We start from the raw sequence: 18827 nt of genomic DNA on the forward strand, positions 1-18827 counted from the left end.
TCTGGTCTGAGGTTCTTCCCCAAATTTCTTTATCACAATATCCTTAAGGGAAGAGGACAGATACAAGGTCTAGAGCATCTTGAGGACAGGAAGCCTCACACCTGTGACCACCAGAGTCTGAAACGTCTTTCAAGTCTGTGCACCATAGGGCTCATTCTCATTATTTGGCTACAAAGCCTGCCCCCTCCGACCCCATTTAGGTCAAAGATGAATGAAGGTGGACGCTAGGTAAAGTGGTAAGGACAGTTTTAATCAGTGATACACTATTGCAAGAGGGAACACCAGTCCTGCTCTTAACTGGTTTGTACTGAAGTGGGGCAGGGGGAGGGTTGTTTTAAAGAGGGAATGGCGGAGCGGCAGGGGACGGAATGAAGGCTCAGCTGATTCAAGGAGGTGAAAATGACAAAAAGAAGGGAGTGTCACCTGGGAGCGTGAACCAGCGAGTGTAGAAGACGGGCTCCTACCATCCTACAGACTCTGGGAGACAAGACCCTGCCATCGGGTGTTGGCTGGGTCAAAGTAACTTCTTTCGCAGCCTTGAGGTTCATCAGGCAGGCACGTTAAAGGTGGCCAAGCGCATCCTGGGGATGTGGCCTTGAGCTGTTGGGAACTACTTAAGTGTTTTGTTCAAGCCTTTCTGGGCCAAAGATGAGGCCCCGCAGAGAGGAGGGCTCACGAGTGGGGTCCAGGAGCGACTCTGTCACTTCCTAGCTGAATTCCTTACTAACCGCCCCTCTCCCCTCCCAAAGTCTCCGTGAAGGGTCCATAGAATATTATAACTCAAGCCGTATCTTCTGTTTCCCTGAAGCCCGCCGCGCAGGGGTCTCTGGAGAGCCTTGGGGTCAAGTGCACACCGCAGTGACTACAGGACTAATTTGCAGCAGTGATCTTTCAGGTTGTTTTAAAAAACCCACACAGGGGGACGCCTGGGTGGCTCAGTTGGTTAAGCAGCTGCCTTCAGCTCGGGTCATGATCCCGGTATCCTGGGATCGAGTCCCACATCGGGCTCCTTGCTTGACAGGGAGCCTGCTTCTCCCTCTGCCTCTGCCTGCCACTCTGTATGCCTGTGCTCGCTCTCTCTTCCTCTCTCTCTGATAAATAAATAAAATCTTATAAAAAAAAAAAAAAAAACCCACACAAACGCGCGATGGCGCTCCTTAAACCACCGCAGCCCTGACTTGAGGCCGCCTTCAGCGGAGAACTACAACTCCCAGCAGCCCCGGCGAGAGCGAAAACGACCAACTTCCGGGCGCCGTTTCCCGTGGGCCAGCTGCTCCAGCTCCGCCGGCGCCTTCCGAAGGCCGCGCGGTATGCAGGCAGGCGCGGCGGCAGGCGTCGCAGGGCCGCGGCCACCATGGCGTCCCGCGAGGAGCGGGGCTCAGGTCCCGGAAGCGGAGGTCGCGAGGAGCGGAGCCGACGTCGCGGAGGGCGCTCTGGAGTCATTTCCGCTGGGGCGGGACCTCGGGCTCTCCCGCGCAAATTGAAAAGCCCTCGGTGCGCGGTTGCCACCCGGCTCCCGGTGCTCGGCGCCGCCGCCTCGGGCGCTCTGGCCCAGGTGAGCTGGGGGCGTCGGGAGCAGGTTTCGGACCCTGTGCTCACCCGCGCTGCAGCGGATGGGGGGAGCCGTTCCCAGGAAGGGAGCGGAGCGGGCTGCGCGTGGGCCCAGGGTGGCGTCCCCTCGGGACTCTGGTAGCCCGGGACCGGGAGGAGGGGGTCCGGCGGGGTCTTCCCGCCCCGGCCGCAGGATCCCGAGTCGCGCTGCAGGCCGGGCCAAGGCTGCCCCGAGCGCGGGACGGTCCGCGGGCGCAGGCTCCCGCCCGCCGGACTCCTGCAGGGCTGCTGCCCAAGCTAGCAGCCCCGCTTTCACGTGCAGCGCCGACTCTTAAATGAGGAAAAGCGAATTTTCTTCTTGATGTCTTGCAGACGAAAGGAAACCTGTCTCCTGGAATGGGCTTGCGGGGCACTCGTGCACGGCCGGTGGACAGGAGTGAAGCGGGGAGGTCGCCGGTGTGGTCGTACCTAGCGTGTGGCGGGCGGGCGCCCTGAGATGATGCCCGCCGTGTGGCCTCGGGTCATTCCCCTCCGCTGAAGAGGAGACGTTTAGGCGAGCGTATTTACCTAGCTTAGAGGAGACGTTTCCCAAGGTGTGTACTACGTCAGTTTCCCTCGAAGGGGAAGGAAACTCTTTTTAGAGGCATTATCTGAGAGGTAGGAGGCTAATTGCCTTTGTCCAGTTGTGACTTGAGAACACGTGCATCCGAGTTACCCGCGGTATTTAAGAGCCAGAACCCCCCACCTGGCTCCACGACCTGGCGAATGCGCTGCAGTCCTAGAGCTCAGAGCTTTGATATAGTATCCAGGTGAGGCTGACTTCTTACCTGTTCTTTCTTGTCTCCGCCCCGCCCCCCCCCCCCCCCGGACTTAATTTTTGCTTGGAGGGGTTTATGTTATGAAATGCTAAGCAGCTGTTCAGCCCCATTGCTTTTACTTTTTATCTTGAGGAGTGGGGCTGACCCTTGAACCACAGGGGTTAGAACTGTGAGGTTAGAATCCACGGATTCGTGGATTTTTTTTCTCAACTAATGCAGTACAGTACTATAAATGTATTTTCCTTGTGATTTTCTTAATGCCATTTTCTTCTCTCTCTGGCTTACTTTGTTTAAAGAATACAGTGTATAATGCACATAACGTACAAAATATGTGTTAACCGAGTTTATGAAATTGGTAAGCTTCTGGCTATTAGTAGTTAAGTTTTGGGGGAGTCACAAATCATATATGGATTTTCTGCTGGGTGGGGGTGGAAGCATACACCCCCCCCCCCTTGTTCAAAGGGTCAGCAGTAGTGCTTCAGAAAGGTGTGAGCCAGCTCCAGAATTTCTGTAAAGAAGGGACTTGCAGGCTTCTTCCTGGCTAGAAGGACATAGATCTTAACAATGCCTTTCTGGAGAGATAGAGATTCGAGCGCTTTTAGCACTTGCTGGGTGCCTAGGCTTGGAATGCACATCCCGATTCCAAGGGGGAAAGCACTTGGAAAAAATAAACCATTGTGGAACTGTCAGTTGACATTAGCATAAATACCGTGGACTGGAACTTCCAGGCAGAGAGGAGCCCAGTTAACGTATTGAAGAGCTTTGATTCTCAAATATCAAGCAGTAACAGTTGCTCTATCCATTTCCGAGCTCTTTTTCTTATTTTTCTAAAACTTCTGAGTAAATGTATTTTGCTCTAAATATTGCTGTTTTTCCTTTCTCCTCTCACATCACATAGTTGGCGCTATGGGGATACACGGACTACTGCAGTTTATCAAGGAAGCTTCTGAACCCATCCACGTGAGGAAGTATAAAGGACAGGTAGTAGCTGTGGATACGTATTGCTGGCTTCACAAAGGAGCTATTGCTTGTGCTGAGAAACTAGCCAAAGGCGAACCTACTGATAAGTAAGTTGGGACCTCGTATTAATTCTTTGCCAACTAAGAATCAGACTTCTATTGGGATCATTTTCATGCCTGGTTTACCAAGAAGTGAAACTGACAACATTGCCAAATCAGGAGCGACTTCATTCTGGGATGTAGTGTTAAGACACAGACAAAAACCAAGGACTGTGTCTTTTATTTTTTACCTAAGAAACTGAGCCCTGTTTGCAAAACAAAACAGTTGCTTCAAAGGGACAAGGTGTTCTGACTCCCCTTTACTGTACTTGGGGCCCAGAGTGGTGGGCCTTGCTGATATCCAGTCATAACTATGACCTCATTTGAGGCATGTTCCATGGGCGAATATCTTCTCTATTTTTTAACATAGAAACATTAGAAAAAGGAGCAAGTATAATTTCAAAACAGAGATTTCCCAGAGCTATGTGATCACTATTATGAATTTTCTTTTTTGCAATATGTAATTTATCTCCTAGAGGAAAGGCTCCCAGATCCTTAATGTGACTTACTTAATCACAATGAAAAGTAGGTAAAATGTATTAATGCTGTTTGTTTCCTGGAGGAAAGAGGGAAAGGCTTTATTGAATGGTGAATGTTTCGGGCTTTCATTCTTCTCCAGTTAATTTGACCAAAAGTGACCTGGACCAGACAGTACATGTGGGATCTGAAGGAGCCTGGGCCCTGCTGCCACTCCATCTGCTGGTTTCTTTTTTTTTTTTTTTAAGGCCATGTCTTTTCTGCCACTGAATTTGAGTAACTGCAGGTAGCTGAAGACTGCAAGTTTTTCATTCTACCTGTAGTGTTTCTTTAAATAGCACTTTACAGGGGAAGAACTTTCTCTAGTTTTTTGTAATCTTGGGGATTCTGAGATTTTTGACTAATATTGAAGAATTGTCCAAAATACAGAAAACATCCTTTATTAGAGATGTCATTGATGCATTCCCCAGACCTGCCCTGTAGTAATTTATTGAACTAAAAAGCTTCAGGACTTCCTACAAAGTACTGTGGACTTTAATTTTTTTTTTTTCCTCACAGCAGCTAATAAGTCACATTTGATACAGTTTACTTTTTCTTTCTTATCCACCTTTGGATGGGGATATTAACCAGAAAAGGTGAGAAAATTGGGATAAGTGTATGATAAGCCGTTATGACCATTATAAGGAACGAGATAGATCTAATACACTGACCTGGAATGATATCGGCAACAGGGGTCTAATGTTTGGATTCTGTCTGGTGAAAAAAATATGTGAATTTCCTTTGAGATTTATTATGGTTTTGTATTGGCTTTCCCCCGCTTTTTACATGATACTTCACTAGTAGGCCCAGAATTAGCACAAAGTCACTGTTCTGAAGACCAATTCGTGTCTGTTGCTGCTGGTTTACAATAAAAAGGAGGACCACGTAATGAGTCTTGCATTAAGATGAGTGTATGTGCTTTAAAAAATTATCTTTTAATATTATGTCTATTTCTGTTCATTAGTTAGAGTATCCTTTTCTTTATAAATGAGGGAAGTTGTAATGTGACTCTTTTTGTTAATCGCGTTGCTGGAATAAAACGTGATACAGATCCTTGTCTGGATCCTAGACTGTCGGGGCGGTAGGGTGATGAGCAACGTTGTGCTGGAGCCAGCTCATGCGAGTTTGCTGTATAACACCTTCTCTCAGTTCAGCATTTGGTGACCCCACGTTGGTGGTTGGTTGTAACATATTCGTGTCAGGGAAATTGACAAATGCTAGGCAGCAGGCGCCCCTTCCCCCAGAACTGGCTGTTAAACCTTTACCAGGACACCGCTGGTTATAAGAAATACCGGACACTTGGACAAAGTTTAATATACACTGTACATTGGGTGATATTTTATTGATTTTAAGTACCTCGGGTGCGATAATGTATTGTTGGAGGAATCCAATATTTATTATACCATTCTTTCAATTTTTCAGTAGATTGGAAATTTTTCGAAGCAAAAAAATATGTATATATATAGGGGGGAAAGGCAAGATTTGGAAGCACAAAATATCAGAACTGGAAGAGATGTCAAAGCCTTTTCATCTGCAGATAAAACAGGATTTACAGCATCAAATAACTCACCAGCTGTCACAGACCATAGGATCCAAGGCAGGATTTGAACCCAAGTCTAAATTAGAGTTTTCATTTCCTGTGAAAGCATTTGCTAAAAAAAAAAAAAAAAAAGTAAAAACTTCCTCTTTGCATAATCTGTCTCATCTGGTTTTAAAAAGAGCAAGAGTAGGGGCGCCTGGGGGTCTCAGTTGGTTAAGCAACTGCCTTCGGCTCAGGTCACGATCCCGGAGTTCTGGGATCTGAGTCCCGCATTGGGCTCCCAGCTAGATGGACAGTCTCCCTCTCGTGCTCTCTCACATAAATAAATAAAAACTTAAAAAGCAAGAGTATTACCTTACAAGGTGCCCTGCACCTAAATGCATTTTTCTCTATTTTCACAGGTATGTAGGATTTTGTATGAAATTTGTAAATATGTTGCTCTCTCATGGGATCAAGCCCATTCTTGTGTTTGATGGATGTACTTTACCTTCTAAAAAGGAAGTGGAAAAGTCTAGAAGAGAGTAAGTTGATTCTCTATTCACTCTCTAATTTAATTGCATTAAGGTCTGATGCTGTACTCTGTATACCAATTTTTTTTTAATTTTAATTTGTTGAGGCATGCTTTATAGCCTAGTAATTGAACAAATTTCTTTAAATGTTCCGTGTGTGCTGGAAAGGAATGTGTATTCTCCAGTTATTAAGAGGAAGATTGTATATCGACCAGTCAGTCAAGCTTATTGATTATGGTGGTCAAATCTGTATCTTTACTGTTTTGTGTCATAAATTACCAAGAATAGTATGTTAAAATTTGGTACTGGATTTGTCATTTACCTAATAGTTCTGTCCACTTTTGTTTATTTTGAAGTGATTTTATTGGTTACATTCAAGTTTAGAATTAGTTACATTTTTGTGGTAACTGAAACAATACGTAGTGACTCTTTTAATCTCTAGTTATGCTTTTTTTTTTCCCCTAAAGTCTATTCTGATATTAGCTTACCCATAACTTTTCTGTTTCTACTTTTTTTTAATTTATTCACCTTTACTACATTCATACTACATTACTGTATTTTTATTTATTCAGCTTTACTACATCATTGGTTTTTTAGGTTTGCCACTTAAAAAGAACACATTACTGTGTGTGTATATGTGTATGTGTGTGTGTTTTAAGATTTATTTGAGAGAACATGTGTACTTGAGTGGGGGAAGAGAGGCAGAGGGAGGCACAGCGAGAGAAGGAACACAAGCAGGGGGAGTGGGAGAGGGAGAAGCAGGCTTCCTGCTGAGCAGGGAGCCTGATACTGGGCTTGATTCCAGGACCCTGGGATCGTGACTTGAGCCAAAGGCAAACACTTAACAACTAAGCCACCCAGTTGCCCCTGGAGGCTCTGATTCTTAAAGCCAGAACTTTAAAAATTTATTTGCAAAGGTGTACTGAAATTGTCTGAGCCCACATTCTATTACAAATAGACAGTTTACTAAATATACTCTTAATAAAAAGTTAGTAGGTTCTAGGTTAGTTCTAAAAGGATAAGTGACAGTCCCAAGCTAGTATGGCTAAGGGACTAAGCCAAACCAGATCCCATCTGGGTATCCCACACCACGTTCTTAATTCTAATTGCAGATTATTATTTTCTCTTGCTAAGCTCAAAAACGGCAAAAACAACAACAATGATAAAAAGTTACACTATATATCTCTGACCCATGAACTCTTTTTGTCTTTGTAGAATCAGCTTTCCCTGTGCCATTGAGAGAGGCACTTAAAATCCTTTTCTCCAGGTCTCTTCATCTGTGGAGCCCCGTCTAAAAGTGGAACTAGGGGATGTGTGTGTTTGTGTGTGCACGCTCTTACTTAAAGATCAAAACCTCATGGGTTCTGACTGATTCTTCTGGTTCAGACTCACGGCTGTGGTGCATCTTTATCTCCTTTCTTCCATACGGAGAACTTTATTTTCAAGGGCACGGGGGGATGAAGTTACAGTATCTAATAATGATTCATTTGTCTTATCCCAAAATAAGTATTCTGTTACACTCAACAGTAGATTCAGAATAAAATACTGATACTACCATTACCAGTAGGATTATTGAAAACAGTTAAAATGTCTTTCTTTCTTCCTCTCTCTTTTCCCATTTTAAAATTAGTAGTTCTGTATTGTCAGAATGTGTGCTGTCACTGTCTCCCTATTTAACCGTATTTAGTATTAGTTCTACAAATTACCACATTCTTGATTGTTATAGACCGTTCTTATGCAGATGTTACTTTGGGTTTTTCTGAAATTAGTTCTAGTAGATCCCACAAGCTCACAGGAAGTATTTCTCAAGTTCTTCATATGTTGATAACTGGACATCTTTATGCCTGAAAATTCGTTTTGATGGTGTGAAAGCCTTGATTCACATTTTCTTAAGTGTTTTAGTTACTCCATTTTCTTTTGACATAAAGCATTTCTGTGGAAGTCTGAGGATAAGCTTGTGTACGTGTGTACTATAAATCACTTGTGTTCCTTTTACCTGGAAGCCCAGAAGATCTGGGTTCATGTTCTCAGGGACTTGGTAAGCACTATCAGATGAGTCACACTGCCGCCCAGGAAAATTTCTTGAATTACCGTTTAATTATGGTTTCTTGAGTCAGCCTCTTGATTTTTTTTTTTTTCCCTTGCAGAAGACGACAAGCCAATCTTCTCAAGGGAAAGCAGCTTCTTCGTGAGGGCAAAGTCTCAGAAGCCAGAGAATGTTTTACCCGTTCTGTCAATATCACACATGTGATGGCCCACGAAGTTATTAAAGTAAGCCAAGCGAGAAAGCCAAAGTAACATGGCTAAGTTCATCAAAACTAATTATGAGTCATTTACTGATGGAGGAGCAAGAAAGCGAAGGGAGGGAGATTATTCTAGGCCTAACTTCAAGGAAGTGCCGGTCTCAGGAGGAAGAGAGCAGCGTCTTTCAACAGAGCAAGGGAGTCCAACAGTCTCCAAGGGAGAAATCCTAAGGACTAAGGGATGCCCTCCCTTTTAGGTATTTGAGCTCGGTGGGCACCTTCTTCTATAGAGATGGAAGGGATAGTTCTTGGAGGGCCAGCCTCACCCCGCTGCCGTGTAGTCGTCAACACTTACCACCTCCACTCCTGATGGCCGTGGGATCTGTCAGACCAGCCTCACCGGCTCAGGACCTCTCAGACCCCTGGTCTCCTCAGCCTGCTTCTGCATGGAAGCGTCTTAATACCATAGATCTTTGCACGGCCGGCAGCCCCAGCCTGCAGGTCCCGTGCTTCAGGCCTCTGTTCAAATGGCTTAGTAAACATGGGAAAATAAATACAGTGATTTGTAGTTTTATCAAAACAGTGTAGTATAGACTTTTGTAGTCTGAAAAGAAAATGTTTTTACGGGGAAAATATATTCAGAGCTCCAAACAAATGTCCTGTAAGCTTTGAGAGCCTAGGCATCTTAAGATGCAAGCTTTCTACTGTTTGAAATAATTAAGTTTCTGGCTTGTAATTGTTTTCTCCCTCTGAATGTACAGCAGTATTTTCTCCTATAAATTGATTTTTTTAAAAAGATGGCTATATGATTGTGGCATTATGGCTGTATGATTAGTTCAACATGTGCTAGGCCTAGAAGTAGGAAAACTTACGCCGAAGGAAATGATTTCTGAAAATAACACGAGCAAGTACATGTGGGCTGGTGATGAGATGGGAAGTTGTCGTGTGCTTTCTAGACGCTGTGCTGGAGATTGACTCCGACCTTCTCTGGCAGGCTGCTCGGTCCCAGGGAGTAGACTGTCTGGTGGCTCCATATGAAGCAGACGCGCAGCTGGCCTATCTTAACAAAGCTGGTATTGTACAAGCTATAATCACAGAGGACTCTGACCTCCTCGCTTTCGGCTGTAAAAAGGTACTTGACTCCCAGCTACTATATGCTGCTTTTCTGTGCAGTTGGCAGTGGTGTAAAGTGAGGAAATAAGGTTTTTCCTCTCCAGGAATCACTATTTAACACTTGCCGTTAACCTCTACTTGTGATGCTAATAATTATTTTATTTAAAATGAAGTTTTTGCTGCTTGACATTTGTGTAATATGGACACTTTTTCAGAATAAGCCCTTAAGGTTAGGAGGTTTTGTTGTTTTATCCAAGTTCTTCAGTACAGAGTAGACTTTTTTTTTTTTAAGGATTTTTAGGATTTTTATTTATTTACTTGACAGAAATCACAAGTAAGGCAGAGAGACAGGCAGAGAGAGAGGGGGAAGCAGGCTCCCTGCTGAGCAGAGAGCCCGATGCGGGGCTCGATCCCAGGATCCTGAGATCATGACCTGAGCTGAAGGCAGAGGCTCAACCAACTGAGCCACCCAGGCACCCCAGACTTATTCTTATTTTTGCTATAACTTATATGCTTTACCATTTTTCAATTAGGTGAGTTAAATAACTTAACCAACCAGATGCTTTGCAGTTAGAATTATGTATAAAACTGTTCAATGGAAAATGTTATCATGATACTGTAATGGGGGAATTAAGATACAAAAACCACAAAATGATCTCATTTTTGTTACTGCCAATGTCGTTTCTATAATCTGTATATTTCATAGATGACTAGAAGGATCTGTCAAAGGGTTAATACTGGGTGACAGTGATAGATGAGAAATGTCAGGCAACTTCTATTTTCTTCTTCCTGAATTTCCGTGTTCTCCAAATTTCTTACGATGAACATGTATTACTTTAAGGATAAGAAAAAGGGATTTTAGGGGGCGCCTGGGTGGCTCAGTGGGTTAAAGCCTCTGCCTTCAGCTCAGGTCATGATCTCAGGGTCCTGAGATCGAGCCCCGCGTCAGGCTCTCTGCTCAGCGGGGAGCCTGCTTCCCCCTCTCTCTCTGCCTGCCTCTCTGTGTACTTGTGATCTCGCTCTCTCTGTCAAATAAATAAATAAAAATCTTTAAAAAAAAAAAAAGAAAGAAAAAGGGATTTTTGTATGAATTGCTGTTCGATTGCCATGACAACCCTGGGTGTCAGAGGTAAGAGGTGCAGAAAAGGCATACTTTCTCCCAGAGTCAGAACAAGGGAGTCCAGGCACACGACCTTCTCTGTCATCGTCTATGCTTCAGTTTAACTTATTTGCAGATTTCACACTAATTATCTGGCTTGCCTATCTCTCTTCTCTCTCAGTACGATGATAAAGAACAAGAAAGAATTCTTAGGAATATCACAGTGGACTGGATAATGAAACATTAAAATGAGCCTTATAGGTGTTAAAAATTTCCCTTCCTTTTGAAGGTGATTTTAAAAATGGATCAGTTTGGAAATGGACTAGAGATTGACCAGGCGCGGCTGGGCATGTGCAGACAGCTTGGGGACGTGTTCACGGAGGAGAAGTTCCGCTATATGTGCATTCTCTCGGGCTGTGACTACCTCTCCTCGCTGCGTGGGATCGGCTTAGCGAAGGCCTGCAAAGTGCTAAGATTAGCCAATAATCCAGACATCGTGAAGGTAAGAGTGAGTCACCCACTGTCCTGTTGAACTTCTGGAGCATTTCTTACATCATAGGTGACCACTTCAGAATATAAATTTTAAATATTTTATCCTGTCGATAACCCATATTGTGTCCTCAAAAGGACAAAATGACTAAAACACTAGAATTTTGCTTTTGGCAACTTTTTAAAATGAAGACCAATATCAAGAGATTTAAGAACAAAATGTCCTAGATAGAATTAATGTTAAAATGTGTAGTCTTCCAATTTCTGTGCTGTTCTCTGTAGTAGTGGTTCTCAAATTTTTTGGTGTCAGGATCCCTTTACACTCGACTCGAATCTCTTGGTGGCAACATTTTTGTTAAATGGGTAATAGCTGCTGCTATTTACTGAATCAAATTCAAACCAATAAAATGTTGGCTATTTTAAAGTGAATAATAAATTCATTACATGTTAGCATATATAGGATATTTTAATGAAAAGGAGCCCTGTCTTCTGAAAAGGCGAAAATTATGACTGGAATTTATGTAAATCTCTTTCACATGGCTTGATAGAAGACCACCGGGTTTCTTCTCTACTGCCTCTGACGCAGTAGCACGTGTCCGTGTCCTCCGGAAAACGGAGGCTCCTGCGTCACCGCTCTGTCGCTTCTCTGATATCTTTACCTTCAAAAAAAAAAAAGAAAGAAAGAAAAGAAAAAAAAACTAGCATATGTTGAAGAAGCTCATTTTGCCACCGAGCCGCACTCTGCTCGGGTGATCCTCAGGAGAGGCAGCAGCAGAGCCGGGAAGGGAGCCGCGGGCACTGACCAGCGGTGGCTCCAGGGCCAGACTCTGCTCTCCAGCTCTCCGCTTGAGTGTGTGAGGAAGTGTTTAAACCACTACCAGCTTTAGTCTTCCGTGACTCTAACCAAAGTTAGAATGTTGGCTTCATTTTTAATTCTCAGGTTTTGTATGTTTGTATTTTGCTTTTTGGATGAACGGGACTTTGAGGGCAAGGAATGTGTCTTAATGTCACACCTGGGAATGTAAACTGGGTGTGTAACTGACAGGTTCATTCTTCGGGTTAATTATAGAGAAATCAAGGAAAATACTGTTACAGAGATAGTTTTTAGTGATATGAAATGGCCATGCTTGCTGGTAGAGGCTTTCGGTACAGATGTAATGAATAGATACTGTGTCTCCTCAGCCTCCTCTAATGTGAACGACTTGATCTTGGTGACGCTGCATTCCCAATTCCGTATTTGCAGATAACCAGTAAATATTTTTACGTCCATTATTAGGTCATCAGGAAAATCGGACACTATCTTAAGATGAATATAATAGTACCAGAAGATTACATCAAAGGATTTATTCGAGCCAACAATACCTTCCTTTATCAGCTAGTTTTTGATCCCATCAAAAGGAAACTCCTCCCTCTGAATGCTTACGAAGACGACATTGATCCTGAAACACTAAGCTACGCTGGGCGGTATCCTTTCTGAACCAGAATAGTAGAATTTTGCACTTCATGTTTTTATGGTGATATTTTTAGTGAGGCATTGAGTAAAAAGCCTACAAATTGTTTTTGCCCTTTTTTTTTTTTTAATACAGTGAAGCTTATGTTTTGTTCATTTTAGTTACTGTGCTGGTGAAAATTCAGAGCACCATTTTGTTTATGAACCTGTGGCTCATCCATTATAATGTGCTCATTTCTTAGGGTGCCTTGACTGAAACACACACTGAGTCAGTCGCTGAAGATACACGTTCCAAAGGTGGCACTTCTGGGCCAGCAAGCTCCACTTCCCAGGAGGGCACTGCGGATGTGTGAGCACGCCAGCTGAGCATTCCCTCTCTGTCCCCCTTGGAAGGAAGTCTGTGACTTGGGGCTTTGCTTCCAAAAATAGCCAGTCCCCGCAGTGACAATAGAATACACTTTTTTTTTTTTTTTAATTTATTTTATTTGTTTATTTGACAGAAACACAGTAAGAGAGGGAACACAAGCAGGGAGAGTGGGAGAGGGAGAAGCAGGCTTCCCACTGAGCAGGGAGCCCAATGCAGGGCTCCATCCCAGGACCCTGGGACCATGACCTGAGCCAAAGGCAGTCGCTTAACGAACTGAGCCATCCAGGTGTCCCTAGACTACACTTTTCGATCTTATACATTACTGTTCAGTTGTCAATAAAGGCATTTTCCTTAATCTTACCAACCTAGGTATTTTGATGATTCCATAGCTCTTCAAATAGCCCTTGGAAATAAAGATATAAACACTTTTGAACAGATTGATGACTACAATCCAGACACTGCTATGGTAACATTTTAAGGACTTTTTTTTTAATGACTTCACTTTTATTTTATTTATTTTTATTTATTTATTTTGAAAGATTTTATTTATTTATTTGACAGAGAGAGAGAGAGATCACAAGTAGGCCAAGAGGCAGGCAGAGAGGGGGAAGCAGGCTCCCCGCTGAGCAGAGAGCCCGATGCGGGGCTGGATCCCAGGACTCTGAGATCATGACCTGAGGCAGGGGCTTAACCCACAGAGCCACCCAGGCGCCCCATGACTTCACTTTTAAAGAGCACATTTTAGTTATGTTTCAGCAACTATGACTTAAAGATTTTTAGTTAATTTATTGGAGAGTGAGAGAGAGAGCTTGAGCAGGGGGAGGAGCAGAGGGAGAGGGAAAAGCAGAATCCCTGCTGAGCAGGGAGTCTGATGCGGGGCTCGATCCTGGGACTCTTGAGATCATGATCCGAGCTGAAGGCAAGTGCTTAACCGACTGAGCCGCCCTAGCGCCCAAGGAACTATGACTAAAGGCAAATCTTCATTTAATATAAACTAAGCATTTCTGTGTCCCAGAATGTGGAGTGTGGGTTTAAAACAACTTGATGCTAGGGGCGCCTGGGTGGCTCAGTGGGTTAAAGCCTCTGCCTTCGGCTCAGGTCATGGTCCCAGGGTCCTAGGGTCCCAGGGTCCTGGGATCGAGCCCCATATCAGGCTCTCTGCTCAGCGGGGAGCCTGCTTCCTCCTCTCTCTTTGCCTGCCTCGCTGCCTACTTGTGATCTGTCTGTCAAAAAAAAAATCTTTAAAAAACAAACAAACAAAAACTTGATGCTAGAGAAATTATCTAAGAACATAGGTATATTGGTCAATTTCCTTAAATTAAGCAACCACATGATCCATCACCAGGCCTTTAGACATGAACATTTTGTCTGATTCTAGTAGCATTTGATGCCTTTCTTCTTGTCTCCCACCCTTTCACCTCTGACATTTGCCGTAGTTGAAGGTTCAAACCTAGAAACACGGGAAGTAAACGCTGTTTTCTTGCTCACTCACGAGCACTGCACAAATATTAGTGCATTGGCCCTGAGCTGTGTCTCAGCCCTTTCCTGTTCTGCTTTTTCCCAGTTGCATATATCCCTCCTGACACTCTCCCCCACCATTCTTTCCTTCCTTGGACTCTACTCTTTTCTGCTCCGATGTATTCCTTAAGTAAGTGCTGATGACTTTACCTTATTTATGCAGAGAACTCGCACATCTTTAACCTAATCTCTAGTAACAGCCACATAGTTCTGAATGTTTCTTAGATCTGTACATAAGTGATTTCCTATAACTTTAAATCTGTCCACAGTCCCATCATTCCTGATCAGCTTTCCTTAGTGACGTTTCTCCTTTTCAGCACTTACTACTGCCTAAGGTGTGTTTCCGTAGTTTACTCTGTGATCCTTCCCAGCAGAATATAATTTTTATAAAGGCAAGGGCTTTGTGAACTTCTCTGCTATAGTATGTTTGCCACGTCTATTTGTTGAAGAAATGGATAGCAGTTACATGACCTCTCTGATTCTCAGACTAGAAAACTTGGAAATAAACTTGGGCTTCTCTTTCCTCGCTAAGTCCTTTTGCTTCTTTTAGTTCTTCCAAGTGATAGTTTCTTCTTTCTCGTCACTCGAATTGTGTCTTTTCTCCCTTTGCTCACTAGTTCAGTTCGTGACTGAGCATTTGTTAAGCACTCTAACCAGCATAGGTTAGCTGTTGCTCTGGAATATAAAGAAAACTAAAATATAATTCTTTCTCAGGTGCTCATTGCCTAGGGGAGGGAGATGTGGTTTTTTATATATAGAAATGTGGAAATTTCTGTCATAGAGATGTATTCTAGGCTCCAGGAAAAAAGTGGGGGTGGGGGGAGATGTACATAACTTCACCTAAAGGAAGAGTGCTTCATAGTAATAATAGCAAACATTTACTGGGCACTTACTGCATTAGAAATGCTTTTTTTTCTTTTTTTTTTTTTTTTAAGATTTTATTTACTTGAGAGAACATGAGCAGGGCAAGGGGCAGAGGGACAAGCAGACTCCCCCTGAGTAGGGAGCACAGTTCAGGGCTTCGTCCCAGGACCCTGAGATCACGACCTGAGTCCAAGTCAGATACTCAACTGAGAGAGTCCCCCAGGCGCCCCCATTCTCAATGCTGTTCTCAGCAGCTTGTGCACAGTCACTCATGTACTATTCGACAAGCCTGTGAGGTCAGCACTATTATTCCCATTTTACAGAGGAGGAAATGAGAAGGAGATTAGGTAACATGCCCAGATCACACGTTTAATAAATCGGGGAGCTGTGATCCCAGGCCAAGCTCTGTCTCTCTCCTTGTAGGGAAACTGGTGTCCTGGGTTTGCAAAGATCAGTGGGGATTTTCAGGATGAGATAGATGAGTGATTCCAGGCTGACGCGATCAACATGCGCGGAGTAATGAGTGGCTAATTGTGGCTGGCCCAAGAGTGTCCTCGTGTTCACTATGTGAAGGAAGCAGAGTTCCTTGAGAAAGAAGACGAGGTGAGCCTGGAGAAGCTGGCCAGTGAGAAAGCAGGACCAGTTGAACATTGAAAAGAAATCATTACCGACAGCTGAAACAACCCGGGCTAGCAAGAGCACACAAATCCCTAAAGATACTCGGAAAGAACCTTCCGTTCATCAGCTCAAATCATGGAAACTTTACGCTCAGGTTGCTCTTTTCTCTTTTGTTTTCTCTTTCTAGAACTTCTCTCTTAATTAGATATTAGATTTCCTAGTCTTTGACTTTTTCTGTCTTATTCATGTCTGTCTTGTGTTTTCTCTGGGAAATGTTTGTCTTCCAACTTTGTACTCCCCAGCATGGTAGCCAGTAGCTACATGTGGCTATTTAAAATAATTCACATTAAATAATATTTAGTATATGTGCCGCCGAAGTGAGCACAACATTGAATAATATTTGAATTTTATTTCTTGTGTTGCATTGGCCACCTTACGAGGGGCTAACCATATTGGGCAGCTCAGGACATTTCTGTCTTGCTGAAAATTCTGTTGAATTTTTTCCTACTATCCTCTTCTTATCTAAGGGTGCTTTCTTTAATTGTACTTTAAAAAAAAGATTCTATGTCATGGATTTCTCTGAGAATATCAATTACGATTTCTTGCACATGTTCTGTCTTTTATATTCTCTGTTTGCTTTGAATTGGCTTTTTTCAACTTGTTTTGGCCTTTTCTCTTTCATGGTGAAGACTCTTCAACATCCGAAGCTTCTTGTCTGGTTGTTCCTATTTGAGAGACGCTCGGAGCTGCTGGAGATTTGTGTGAACAAGCCAGGCTTATAATATTGGGCTTTACTCTTGGGTGATCTGGTTGCCAACAAGCTGGCTTGATCTTGTTTTTTCTGCACGGTTCCATTTTTCCAGAAAGGGATCCTCCAGTTTCTACTTAGCATGGGTATACGCGGCAGTTTGCATTTTGAGAGGAGGTTAGGAATGCGGGTTGTGGGGGGGCCTTTTATTTGATCTCTGTCTTTTTAGACAAATGGATTTTCCCATCTTCTGAGCTGCCTACTGTTTCTGGGTAGGTCAGATGGAAGATAAGGGCCGTGAGGTCAAATAATCCTTGTCTTAGCCCTCCCTCATGTGGGGCTTCCCTGGTACCTGGTGCCTTAAATCCCTGAACTTTTCTCATGATTGTGTAGGAGAGATTGACTCCCCTTTGGGATTCTTTTCTGCAGACACTTGGGCTTGATTTCCTGCTAAGTTCTTAAAATTTCTCTCTGTACTCTGTCTTCACATGGCTTGGACCATACAGATATTCTAATTTTACTGCAGATGACATTTGTCTGCTTATTGGTTTTGGGAGATGGTAATCAAAGGAAGGGGGCTGGAAAGTGTTTACTCTGCAATCTTCTTTACACATTTGACTTACTGCTATGATTATAATTTCATCAGGAATGATTCTTAAGCTAGCCCCTTTGTCTCAGAAACTCTAAAATAGTTGGTTGTGTTAAATATGTCTAGATATTAAGGAGAATGTTATGGCTCACTAAGATGGCCATCCTTTTATAGAGAAATTTTTGTACGAACCATTAATTGTACCAAACTAATTCTTTTTGTTTATCTAAAATTTAGTCTTCCCAGGATGGTTTTCTACTTGACTATTTCTTTTTTCTAGTAAAACCATCAGTGGGATCTAATGCCATGAGCTATTATGCTTAAGCTCTTTTTTATAACCATTCACTCAAATATTCTAAATTACCTTCCTTGTTAATTCTCAGAGTGTATCCTGAATAATATCACCTTGTTTTAATTTTTTTTTATCCTTTCTTTAAGTGAGAGGCTTCGATAAAGATTCTAAGTGTAGGTGGGATTTTTGTCAAGTGGAATCATGCCCTAAGTACCAACATTTTTTATACCTTTGCTAATTTTTCCCATTGCCTCTCTGCCCTATTAGAACATCATTGCTATCATCTTAATAGATCATTGTCATCCAAAATATGTTGTAATTGAAAATAACTTATATTAGCATTAAGAATGATTGCTTACCAGTGCTTATTGGCAATAACTAATTCTCAGAGAAGGTTTTATGCAAGACTCAGTGTCGACCCAAGTAGCTTTCTGTTTGTTCATGTTGTCCACTAAAGATGGCACCAAATACGGGTCAAATAGAAACTAGAGTTTTAAATTAGATCAATTTAGGAGCGCCTGAGTGGCTTAGTCAGTCTGCCTTCTGCTCAGGTCATGATCTCTGGGTCCTGGGATCGAGCCCCGAATCAGGCTGTCTGTTCAGCAGGGAATCAGCTTCTCCCTCTCTCTCTCCCTCTATGAGCATGCAGGTGCGCACTCTCTCTCTCTCAAATAAATAAGTCTTTTAAAAAAATAAAAATAAATTAGATTGCTTTGGTTTAAATTCAGCGAGGTTTTAGAGATGGGATGGTTAGTTGCTTTAAGTAAAAATTTTATGGCTTTGACCTTCAGGTGCTTTGTAAAGGGCGAGTGACTGTTTTGAGGCTTTTTGCCAGATTTCTATTAAACTGGTGGCTGTTGTGTTTCGAAATAATAGTCACATTTTAAAGGTATGTTGTTCTGGCTATTTTTCTCCAAGTGTATTTTCATTTCTTGCACTGCTCATCTTCAGAAGATTCACCTTTTATTTCTTAGAAATAAGCTAAAAATTCACTTGACCTTCATTAGAAAAGAAACAGACCCGGGAGTACAAGATGCATTTAATGGAAAAGTGTGGTACCATCAAAGTAGAAAATGTTATTAGAGAACAGATATTTCATCAGAAATTGCTCAAAAAAGTAAATTATTTACTTATAATTTATGTTGATAGGGAAATGATTTGGCTATTTTCCTTCTTCAAGTAATCCTTTCCGTTTTTACTATTTTAGCCTGCCCAGTCAAGAAGTCAGAGTTGGAATGACAAAACATGCCAAAAGTCGTCTGATTTTAATAGCATTTGGCATAGGAATTATTGCCCTAGACTGGAGCTGGATGTTGTTTCAAATGCTACCAGATTGAAGGAGAATCCAAGTACTGTGGGCGTTGAACAGGTGATCAGTATTAAAGGATTAAATCTTCCAAGGAAGTCATCCATTGTGAAGAGACCAAGAAATGGTATGCATTTCT

At 42.8% G+C, this 18827-nt stretch overlaps 1 protein-coding gene across 4 annotated transcripts in view; it reads left to right on the plus strand.

The window, feature by feature from the left end:
- Positions 1 to 1267: 1267 nt before the first annotated feature.
- The window catches only part of EXO1 (exonuclease 1), a 36396-nt gene continuing 18836 nt past the window's right edge, over positions 1268 to 18827 (plus strand). The window contains exons 1-11 of one of the 4 annotated variants that reach the window (XM_047705246.1): positions 1268 to 1397; positions 1428 to 1555; positions 1924 to 2144; positions 3268 to 3436; positions 5885 to 6004; positions 8140 to 8263; positions 9230 to 9367; positions 10737 to 10949; positions 12213 to 12400; positions 13123 to 13219; positions 18590 to 18815. In XM_047705246.1, the coding sequence (XP_047561202.1) occupies positions 3276 to 3436; positions 5885 to 6004; positions 8140 to 8263; positions 9230 to 9367; positions 10737 to 10949; positions 12213 to 12400; positions 13123 to 13219; positions 18590 to 18815 (1267 nt within the window). In that variant the 5' untranslated portion in view covers positions 1268 to 1397; positions 1428 to 1555; positions 1924 to 2144; positions 3268 to 3275. The other 3 variants (XM_047705241.1, XM_047705242.1, XM_047705245.1) reach the window with 3 other exon arrangements.

This window comes from Lutra lutra, chromosome 15, assembly GCF_902655055.1.
Source record: "Lutra lutra chromosome 15, mLutLut1.2, whole genome shotgun sequence".
Classification (NCBI taxonomy): Eukaryota; Metazoa; Chordata; class Mammalia; order Carnivora; family Mustelidae; genus Lutra; species Lutra lutra.